Source organism: Euprymna scolopes, chromosome 43 (assembly GCF_053919585.1).
Source record: "Euprymna scolopes isolate OS-2025 chromosome 43, ASM5391958v1, whole genome shotgun sequence".
NCBI classification, from domain to species: Eukaryota; Metazoa; Mollusca; class Cephalopoda; order Sepiida; family Sepiolidae; genus Euprymna; species Euprymna scolopes.
In genome coordinates, this window is record NC_136524.1 from 23,781,542 (window position 1) to 23,793,585 (window position 12,044).

Consider the following 12,044-nt stretch of genomic DNA (forward strand, 5'->3'; position numbering starts at 1 on the left):
AAATTATGAATGGGAATCATGTTTGTAAAAAAACAGTTATTAAAAAATAAGGTGGAATAGTGGAGGAGGGTTTACAGATGCAAAGATGCACCAGAGGTATACATAAAAAAAAAATAACAAAAAAGAAATGATACTGTTTAATCAAATTCTCTAAAATGGCTCATTCTAAAATTCACTCATTATATGTGTGCGTGTGTGCGCGTGTGTAGTAGCTTTCATTTTTTTTTTTTGTTAAATAACACTCAGGGAAAAAGATAGTCAAACACTTTTGAATATCACAGGAGGATAAAAAATTAAAAAAAATGAATTTTAATTATTATACACTGTGCACCATACTCGGTAAATTAAATTCATCCTAATTTCGGAAGAGATTTGTGTTTGTTCAGTAAAATTGAAATGGCACAACAAGATCTTCCTTATGATCCACTTGTATTTTATTAAACGCCTCGTATGCTTTTTCTGCAGCTTCATGTATCTGAAATAAAAAAGAAAGATGGTTAAAATTTACCTTAAGTCAGTCAGTTTATTATGTTAGACTTAAATAGCAATGAATCTGAGAACTCGATATTTTATTCAAACTAGCCAGTCATTTATGTAACTTAACTTGGAAACAAATTTTGAAAATAAAATCTAATATCTTGCATACTATATCTGGCACAATGTTTGCTTTGATGAAATAAAATTTCTAATTACTGTATTTTTCGTTGACTAAACATGATGTCCATTAATCAATCGCATCATTGCTCTAATTTAGCAGATAAGGAAATTACAAATGATTGCCTACATTTGATCACCAATTTTGAAGGGTCACTAAGCCAGGGATTGCACAGATTTTTTTTAATGTTCATTTTCATGGCCTTCTCCAGACAAAATTCAAGATTTCAAAACAAAATTTGGGGTAATAATAGAAACAAAGCCTTTTCAAGACAAAAGTCAAATTCAAGGACTTTTCAAGTCTGTGCGAACCCTGCTAAGCAATCCATTTTTTTTTTTTTTTTTTTTTTAATTTTTCAACTATTAGCAGGAGATTAAAATGGATAACTTTTTTGTATCAAGAAACAAAGAGGAATTCTGATAGATTAGAATAGCACAGGTAAAAAGACAACAATGAAAGTAAAAGTTACTTTCAAGTCATGTTAAGTAAGTATAAAAAAGTTAATTCGATTTAAATGGTCCAAGTTGAAATATTTTTGATGAAGGAATAAAAAAATGTCTGACCTGAACAAATAAATAGAAATAACGTTGCATTGAGAAAAAGATAGAGATAAAAAAGTTACTGTGAATGGGTTATTAAAAGAAGGTAGATTACATTCACAGTTAACACATAAGAAACCTAATGTCAGTTTTAGTTATAGATACACACATTTTTTGTAAGATATTTTATAATACAATTTTAATCCTTTCAAAGCTGAATGCCTTCATGGAGAGAACTTGAATGCCTACTAGACACTGCCCTCAAATGTCTAAGGTCTTCCTGTACAGAGATTTGTCAAGACAACCTGGCATGAGCATACTTTTCCCTTCAAATAAACTGATCAAATATTAAAAATAACATTTCGTATTCACAGTACATATAAGATTTCCTCACTTATTGCTAACATACACTGGCTTTTACAAGGAATAATGCATTTTTTCGAAATGATGTTAACTCAAATAATAGCATGAAGCTGGGTATTCCACCAGACTAGACGAATTCTTGTCTTGGAATCCAGTAAGACCAAGAGATTACATGAAAGATACAGCATATGAAAATGGTTAATTGGGGAGAGGAAAATTAGGTTCTTAACTTCTTTATTAACTCGGTGTTTTAGAGATAAAGAATTTAAGTGGAACATTCGAATATCTATGTATCTCATATAGTAATCGAGTGTTAACCCCAGGAAAGGGGCCACTTGATTTCTGAGAACTTTGAAGTAAAATAAAACACACCAAGAATATATATACTAGTAGATTTTCTTTTACCTGTTGCACTTTATAACAAAGCTTCATAAAAAATTTCAGCTAAATCATCCCAGTAGTTTCAGAGAAAAAGAATAAGCAAACAGAGAAATATAATATAGATCTTCCATTATGCATGATCAAGTGGTCACATGTAGTACTCTTGAAAGGGTATAAAATAAAAAAAATAAAAAAATGAAATAAACTAAATTACAAAGCGTAAAACTTACCAAATGTAAATCCGATTGTGGTAGTGGTTGTGATGATAGAATTATTTGTGGGTTATTTGTGCTGTATGGCAACTGGGTTTTATAAGTTCGAGTCCGGCCAGAGCCGTTCAAAGCACTATTTAATTTGTCACTGTAAAAAAAAAAAATAGAATAAAAACAGTTAAAACATTGAAATAAGAAAATGCTATTATGATTTTCCAGAATTTGCATATGGCACGGTGCTTTCATCATACCACACTGACTCGAAGTATAAACACAAAGCAATGTTTAAAGTATATAAAAAGAATACATATATATTGAATTAACAAAACGTTCTTCTGCATAACTTATTCCGTTGAGTCTTTAATTTGCTTCAGTTTGTGTTGATCTGTTACACTGTTGCATTTTATTGCCTTCTGTAAATTTTAATTTATATACACACTAAATAATGTTTCAAACAAACTACATTAGCCTCTTAGACAATTTTTGTCTCTTATACATGCGCGTCTCCTTACTTTTTTAACACTAAAAAATGTTTAATATCTTATTCCACCGATATATATCTTTAATTTGTTTTAGTTTGTCTTGATCCATTACACTTCTGCATTTTAATGACTTCTGTAAATTACCTTTATATACATACTAAACAAACTACATTGACCTCTTAAAAATGTTAATATGACTACTTATATATAAAAGGCACTTTGTCTGTGTGTGAGAGAGAGTTGATTTCCTATGGATTCTGAAAACACTTTCTGAAATTTTGTATTGTATGACATTTTGATGAAATATCATATGGGACTTCCATCATGCCCCACTGACGCAAGTATAAGCGCAATACAATGTTTAAAGTATATAAAAAAAAGAATACATATATATTGCATTAATAAAAGGTTCTCCTGCATAACTTATTCCACCGTTATATATATATATTTTAATTTGCATCAGTTTGTGTTGATCAGTACACTTGTGCATTTTATTGCCTTCTGTAAATTACTTTTATATGCTATTAATATTCTTCATATAAGTGATGTTTATAATAAATGCTAATATTTATTCATGCTTCTGTAGTAGTAAAGTCCCTTGGAGCTTCAGTCTATGGCCCCCCCCCCCCTTGCCAAACTTTCACAAGAAACACTCGTCTAGCTGAAAACACTATCAATAATTCCCCCCCACTCTTTATCTGTGCCTAAACCTAAACGTAGATTCCATGAACAAGGCTTCTTTCTTAGAACTGCACGCCTATGGAATTGTCTTCCGTTTTCCTACAATATGGTTGTCTTCAAGTCTAACGTAAACAAGTTCTTGATGAGCCGTTCCATATAACAAAGTTACCGAATTGATTACTATATTGTCCAATTTTTACTGTACACTCTTTAACCCTTATCCTCGAGTGGCCTCTTGGCCTTGATAATATGGTGATGCCTAAGTAAAAAAAAAAAATTAGTGTTAAGTAGAACAGGTAACCTGAATCTCTGACAGGGCACTACAGCTATACTTTCCGATGGAATCAATTAAAATGACATTTCTTTATTATTCAAACGAAAATTGAAATACTGAATTTCAAGTAAAACCAATGGTGTCTACTTAAATGTCATGTCGCAATAATGAATATATCCAAAAATTATGAAAAATGTGAAAGGTAAAAAATTAATGAAAACAGTTCTCCAAGACAATTAGTGAAAATTGAGTTTTGCTAAACAAAGTGACCAGAGAGTTCAAATCGTAATAAGGTAGGTAATTATTTTCTGAAAAACTTGAGAAAATCTTAGGCTAATTTAGCAAAACTCTATTTTCTGCTAATTGTCTTCAAAAACGTTTTTCTTAGTTTTTACTTTATCATTTTTCATAATTTTTGGATATGTTCATTACTGTGACATGACAATTAAGTAGATACCATTGGTTTCACTTGGAATTCAATATTTTGATTTTCGAATTTGGTTATTATAATGAAGAAAGCTGATTAAAATTTGTTAGGGGGCAATAATGCAAAGCCCCTTTTTAAGCTTTGAAGAATAATTGAGAAATGATCACAAACTTATGGCTAAGTGTAACATGAAATTATCAGTAATATAGTTTTGGAAGATAAGTACAGAAAGTTGATATCGTTTGACATTTGGGATAAATTTTGAGAACTGATAGCAGTTTGGTCAATTTAACCATATGAAATAAAGGGATTTAAAAGATATTAGAATTTAGAAAGAATTTAGGTGGTTAACGTTTTCTCTGAACAATCTGGGGATGTTCTCTTGGTGTCTATCTACAAACGCTCGCCTTGCAGCTGCTTTAAAGATCCTTTTATGGCAGCTTTCTTGTATATTTGCTTTTTCTTCATTTGAGGATGATTAGATGTAGAATAAAAATACTCTGTGACATCTATAGACCTTACATAATTTTTATCTTTTTTTTTTTTTTTAGACAAACAAGATATAAAAAATAAAAAAGGTATGATTAAACAGCTCTCTGCTATTTTTCCCCCCAATTTTTGCTTAAATTTAGAAAGACTAGACATAATGAATAGTTAGGACCTTGACTGTAGATAGAAGAAACTTATTTAGAGAAATCAACCCAACAATTTATCAATGAAAATACACATTATATATATATATATATATATATATATATATATATATATATATATTCCTACAAGGTTCATATAGATTTTCAGTATCCCTTTTCAAGGCTTTTCAAAATTTTTCAAGGCCTTCTCCAGACAAAATTCTTCAAAGTTTTCAAAACAAAATTTGGAGTTTGTTTTACAATCCACAGCAATTTGAAAAAGTGGTCCAAAATCAAATATGCAACAAATAAATGTTACTGTAACCATTAAAAGTTACTTTGCAAACTAAATGCATCATTTTTTGGTGTTTTTAAGTACTTTTAAATGTTTTTGATTTCATCTCAAATATTAACTCTTTTTATGGATTTTAATTTTCAACCAAGATGGCTGCCATCTTGTTCATTTTTGTTTTTGACACTGCCGGCTTAATTTTAAATCAAAATTTTTTTTTTTGAGGAGGGTGGGGGAAAGATTTGCCATTGTAGAGTCCTGTCTGAGCAAGGAAAGTATTTTTTAAGGGGGGGGGGGTGATTTTATTTATAGCTGGCACCACTACTGCCGCCCTTGTGCACCCCGCAAATTATAAATGAGAACAAAAATAAACAAAAATTTGAATCTTTATCACAAAACTATCTTGGGTAGTTACATCCACTTATTCCGAAATTACCCAAGGTAGTTTTGTGATAAATGGGTGTAACCCTTGTATCCGCAATACTACTATGCAATTTTAGAATAATGTATTTCAATTTTATTTTCAATATTTAAAAAATATTTTAATGGTATTTTTTATTAATACTAAAATAAAAATTTAAGAGTATTTATTTCGATTTTATTTTTAATATTTTGACACAAATTTTTACAATTTTCAAGGCCTTTTTTCAGGAAATTTTCAAGACATTTTCTATATGTTCAAAGATTTTTCAAGGAAGGCCTTTTTAAGGCAAAATTCAAGGACTTTACAAGTCTGTACAAACTTTCAGCTAAATATTTATAAAATGGAGGTATTAAACCTGACAGTCATATGGGAGAAGTAGGAGAATGAAGCAATTTTAGTAGAAATTAGTGCCCCCCCCCTCCCAATGATACCAAGTTAAACAGAGTTGAGAGGGAAAAGATAATGAAATATCGAGGTTTTATGTGCGACATGAAAAACTAAGATCTTAAGATCTGTATCATTCCAATAATTATAGGAGCAGGGCTCTATGGACAAATTTATCTTTAGTTGACCTTTGACAACTAAATATTTTTGTTTACTAGCCAAATAGTAAACTTACTAGCCAAACCCACGTGATTTTTGGAATATGATATATTCGTTCTGTGACGATTATGTACATAATAAAGTTTTTCTGTATTTTTTTAGTAAGTGTAATTATAAATATACAACAAATTTTATATTGATACTTGAAGGTATAAACATTCTAATTTCTTCAGATGTTTTTTTAAACATCCTTCATTAAGAATATTGTTCTATTAAACTTTTGTTTAAATAATTTAACTTTGTTCGTTTTATTAAAAAGAATAAGTTGAAAAGATATTTTTTCACTCAGTAGTGAGCTTTGGAAGATTGTCGGTGAACGAAATACAATCGTCAAAAGATAAGCGTTTCATTATTTCTAGTCGCCACTTTGAAAAATCACTTGCAAATGCGACTGTTTCACTCGCAATGTAGAGCCCTGAGGAACAACTCGATTCATGAAAAAGAATTTAAAAAACTACTCAAATATACCTGGTGAACCAAGTGCAAGAGAGATTTAAGCTAGAATGTCCCATTCCCAGACTGCACAAAAAAAAAAAAAGGAAAAGTTTATACAAAGTAAATTTATAAACATTTTAATTTTAATCTGGTATTTATTAATACAAAAAAAATCAATATATATATATATATATATATATATATATATATATATATATATATATATATATATATATATATATAAAATACTTACCTATATAATTTTGCTTTTTCATGATATTCATTATGTTCCATGTTTTGTGGTTCCATAGCAGCTACATCAATGATATTTCTAAAAAAGAAAGAAAAATCATTAAAAAAAATCAAATTAAGAAAGGAAAGAAAAGAAATTATTACTGACAAAATAGATTTTATATATCTGTAAAGTTAGAGGCTACTATATTTATACATACAGGATTCATACTTAAACTAATAAACTGATCATGAATTTTTGAACACAGATGTAGGCTTAAGGCATGACCATCGTAGTATTAAGGAGGCCAAGGAACTATTGAATTTGATCTATTGAATCTGATCATGGATCCCAATGACCGGTAGTAGATAATGTCTTTTGACAGAACCAAAAGAAGATGGATAACGATTTTTCAGAGATTTAGTAGAGAAGCCAACAAATGAAAAGAGGGTAAAAAATTCAAATAACAAATGAATGTTACCAAAAGCAAGATAAGTTACTCTTCTACCTACCTAGATAAGTTTTGTGTCTTTAAATGGAATCTAAAACTTTTATTTGGTTTGTAAAATAACTAGTGTTGAACTGCTAGGTTAAAAAGGCAATCAGGATGGCTGACAAAAACATGCCGTTTGTGGAGCATCAAAAATGTTAAAATTCAAAAAAATAAAATAAATACTGATAGCAATCCATCCAATTGTCAGGAAATGTCATAATGACATTCAGTGAATTTCTATCAGTATTTTGCTTATTTTTTAAAATTTTGAACCATTTTTGATGCTAAGAAAATAGCATGTTTTCGTCAGGTATTACATTTGGATATATGCAATTAGAAGAAAACTTCTTGCCTAGTGAATATAGCAAAGTAAGATTTTTTAAAAGTTTATTAGAAAAATTTGAAATTTCATAACAATATTAAAAAATGTACTATAACATATTTATCAAATAAATCACTAAATGAGTTTTTTTTATTAGTAGTAAAGTTTATTATTTATTATTTTTATTTATTTTTTCTTAAACTGTATATTTTTTAGTGTTAAAAAAAAAAAAAAAAAAAAAAAAGCGGCACGAAAGTTGAAAAAAAAAATCCTTTTTAACCTTGCAAAAAGAATAATATTAATTTTAAAAAATCAGAAAAAGAAAATTCAAGCTTTTAATTAAATTATACAACATATTTTTATAATCTTTTAATATTTAACTAGCAGGACCTGTGGAAATTCCACAATTCATATGTAATATATTGATATTAGCATTCTGTGTAAATGGAGATGCTATATTATTGTATTTTTTTTTTAATAAAACAGCAAAAGTATTTATCTAAAGTAGTATAAACGCCCGGCTAAGCCCGGTCATAAAATACGCTTAAATATGATATTTTAATTCCTGCAGATTTTGTATATATTATTATAGAGTTAATGGTCTATCGATTTTTATATATTATAAAGTTGTGATTTCAAAAATAAAAAAAATATCCAGATGACTTGGATGCATTAGCTTGAATCGAAACGGAAATAAAAACTTATGAAAAAAAAAAATGTATATATATATATATATATATATATATATATATATATATATATATATATATAACTGGAGTTCTTTCAGCCATAATTGAAACCGAAACCGAAACATGAAGAATTTTTGATAAAATCACTCATAAAAAATAGATGACTTAAGTGCCATCAGCTATAATCGAAACCAAAACTTATGAAGAGTTCTTGGTAAAATTATTTATGACAAGAAATGGAAGTACATAATAATTATTAAATGACCTGGATGTAAGCGTGACACAACAACATACACACTATTGTATTAATATATAGATGTTTGAAATATTTCTGTACTAATAACTTTGTTTATATTAACATTATTTGTTTTTATTTTTTTGTTAACTTATGGTTTGTGTTTCAGTTAAACTAATTTATCGTTCATTTTCGTTTTAAAAATTATTTATTGTTGGTTTTGATTTTAAAAAATATCGTTTATTTTGATTTTTATTAAAAAAACAAACCGAAAACAAAACATTTCCAATTTGATTTTAAGTTGTTTAATACTTGTTTATTGCCTAAATTCATATTTTATGTTTTGCAACATTTGATTGCCTTCTGTTTCAAACATATATAATTTTTAACACAAACCCACAACTTTTCCGTTTTGAATTTTATTTATTTATTTATATATATATTTATTTATATATATTTATTGAATGAGTTTCGGTCCAAATTGTATTCCTTATTTCTCTTTTTTTTTTAATGCAATTTTTAAGTTTTCTAATGCTTTTAGTAAAAATTTTTGATTCATTATAGATAGTCTGACTGTTCGACAGATATTGCTTATTAAGATCAAAGTGATGACATCATTTTTCAGCTAATAGGCCTTAATGACATATTATGAAGGCCATGTTTAAGGTTAGTAATGTGGGTTGTATTTAGTTTAATTTTATACAATGCGACAGATCTTGTGTGCTAGGACCTCAATGTCATTTTCAGCTCATGGGCCTTAATGACATTATGAAGGTCAATAATGTGGGTTGTATTTATTTTAATTTTATGCAAAATGAGTAAAAAAAAAAAAAAGGAGGTGGCTGCTTTTTGTTAAAATGCAGATGCATCCGATTTTTGTGAAATTTTTATAGACATTTGACATCAATTTATATTTTCTAAATTTGATAGCTGTGTTAAAAAAAAAGGTAGTGGGAAGGCAGGCTCGAACCCGTAACATGAAGGAGGAAAAGGTAAAAAAAAGTAACGTCTCAGCTGATGTGTCCATCGTGCAACCAGAAGTCACAAGCATTGGAATTAAAACGTAGTCAATTGAAAGGAGACGATGACTTGCGAAAATGTCGATGAAAAAAGCGACCCCTCCTTGTAAAAAATGGCCGAATTAAGAGTGAAGTAATTAATGTTTTTGGTCAATTTTTTATTTGTCATCAGAGATGAGCTTCAAAATGATACTGCTCTCATCAGGACCTGTCGTGTGTGTCGAAAGTTTTGGCAGACATACAAACATTTTGCCTTTTCTATTAGACTAGCGAGGGGTACCCGGCATTGCCCGGGTGTTTTTCGGGGTATGTGAAAAAACTCCGAAAATGTGAAAAAGAAAAAACAAAGCCTTCACGACGCGCAGTTGGAAAATAGTAAAGTGTTAAAAAAAAAAACAGGTGCGCGTTTTTGATTGACGTGACGGCGATAGGTATTCAGCAGTTACGATTTTGTGCGGGACAGTTTTGAATGAGTTGAATAAATCGGTTTACTGGCTTTCGGCCTGTGATTAGAGTCGAGTTTCGCTTTTTTTTATACAGAAAACCGAATGTAACGCGTGTCGATGCGGGAAATGTGGAATAATTAACATTTGAAAGTCAATAAAATTAAATAGACAGGCGAGCTCCGTGTATAACTCTGAGATATTACAATTTATAGATGATATAAAAAGTTTTAAGAAGTTGTGAACCGAGCAAGCGCTTCTCTGAAAGAAGCCTTTTGTGGACATCGAGGAAAAGCGTACATACATACATCTTCGCTTTTATATATATAGATTATTTTGTTTATAAAAGGTTGATGATCACTGTATGGAATCTTAGTATTATTCAGCGATTCTTTTGCAGCTCTATAAATTTATTTATCAAAGATAATTCCAAGGAACATATATATTCGTCTGCTATTCAGTTTCAAATATAGATCATTATGTATTTTGTGTAAATTACAAAACTGGACACACTGTCTTCGTCTCAAGGAATTTAAAGCCATTTTCTTCAGTATATTTGCTGATCTTATTTAAAAGTAATTGTAATTTGTGATCTCCCAGATTCACATTTTGCTCGGCAGCAAATTAAAACATCATTTACATACAATGTCCTTGTGATTGCAGTGTCAAGGTTTTTTTTACGAATGTTATTCATGTTGACATTAAATATTGTCACTGATAAAATATTTCCCTGAGGTATCCTGTTCTACTCATTTATATGGGAAAGTGTGGTTTCGACTTTCACTTTAAAATTTTCATTTTTCAAGAAATCTTGGATAAAAAGAGCTATTCTACCTTTTAATCTGGCCTCGAAGGTCATCCTTCCACGCCTTCTTCAGATTCAAAGAGATTGCAATGAGGTGTTCCTTATTAATGAATGGTTCTGTATTAAAAGAGTCTCCTATCTGATCAAATGATTAGTCATACTTTATTTGTCATTCGCAAATTTGTAGCCTCGTCAACAGGATGATTATTAAAATTCAAATAAAGATTCTGGACATAAGGTTTAATAGCATTATATATTGTTTCAACAAGAGGGATGTTTGCTCTCGCCAACACTCTTTAATGTTTTTCTTCAAAGAATTATGACAGCTGCACTTGCAGACCACCAAGGAACAGTCAGCAATAGTGGCAGAACAATCACAGATTTTGTTGATATAGATGGACTCTCAGGTTCAGAACAAGAACTGGAGAACCTGATCAGGCAACTAGACATTCTCCACAGGTTACGGCAAGGAAATCAGTGCAAACAAAACAAAACTGATGACAAATAGTAACATTAGAATCCAAACTGCCAAAAGAGGAAAGCTTGAAACTGTAAAAGAATTAAAATACTTTGGAGCAATAGTTTCAGATGAGCGGTTCAAACCTGAAGTATTAGTTCAAATTAGAATGACAGCTGCAAGACTGGCTAAGTTGAACATCATTTGGAAAGACAAAGCAATCAAGCTCAACTCAAAGATAATGTATTCCCTTGTTCACTCAATTTTCCTGCATGCTTGTGAAACACGGACCCTTACAGCAGAATGAGATGCTTCAGAAGACTGCTTGGCATCTCTTACAAAGACTGCATAACAAATGAAGTCAAAAATAGAATAAGACAAGCTCTGGGTCCTTATGAGAATCTTCTCACTACAATCAGGAGGTGCAAAACATTTTGTAAAGATAAATTAAAAAAAAATTATATAACATTTAGTTTTCTAAAATTTTCAAATTAACCACAAATCAATTTTACAACTAAATTGAATTTAATATTTTGTAAAAAAAAAAAAAAAAAAAAAAAAAAAATGTTTAAATACTGAAGACTTCTTCCCAGCCCTACACTACATGTCAAACCATGGCTACTTATGCATGGCGGTCCTAAGCTAGGTCGGATGAAGTAGCTAACCAATCATGATTTCATCATTGAAAGTCAACCACCTGTGGTTATTGTCATGCTCCTCAACTGTCCAATACATTTGTGCTAATTCTCTTGCTGGATGATGAGTTAACTGCATGTCAAAACCATCAAAGACGTTTACATACATACATATATATATATATATATATATATATATATATATATATATATATATATATATATATATATATATGTATGTGTTTTAGGTTGTAAATAAAACTGAGATTATACGAGAAAAATAAAAAAAAATTATGTTGTAATGCCTATGAAGT

General features: G+C 29.6%; 1 protein-coding gene across 1 annotated transcript in view; it reads right to left on the reverse strand.

The window, feature by feature from the left end:
- Positions 1-292: 292 nt before the first annotated feature.
- The window catches only part of LOC145268242 (ragulator complex protein LAMTOR1-like), a 39,241-nt gene continuing 27,489 nt past the window's right edge, over positions 293-12,044 (reverse strand). Inside the window, exons 4-6 of the mRNA XM_080123568.1 lie at positions 6,654-6,731; positions 2,169-2,298; positions 293-475 (exon numbers count right to left, since the gene is read on the reverse strand). Of these exons, the coding sequence (XP_079979694.1) occupies positions 383-475; positions 2,169-2,298; positions 6,654-6,731 (301 nt within the window). The 3' untranslated portion in view covers positions 293-382. The remainder of the gene's footprint in view (positions 476-2,168; positions 2,299-6,653; positions 6,732-12,044) is intronic.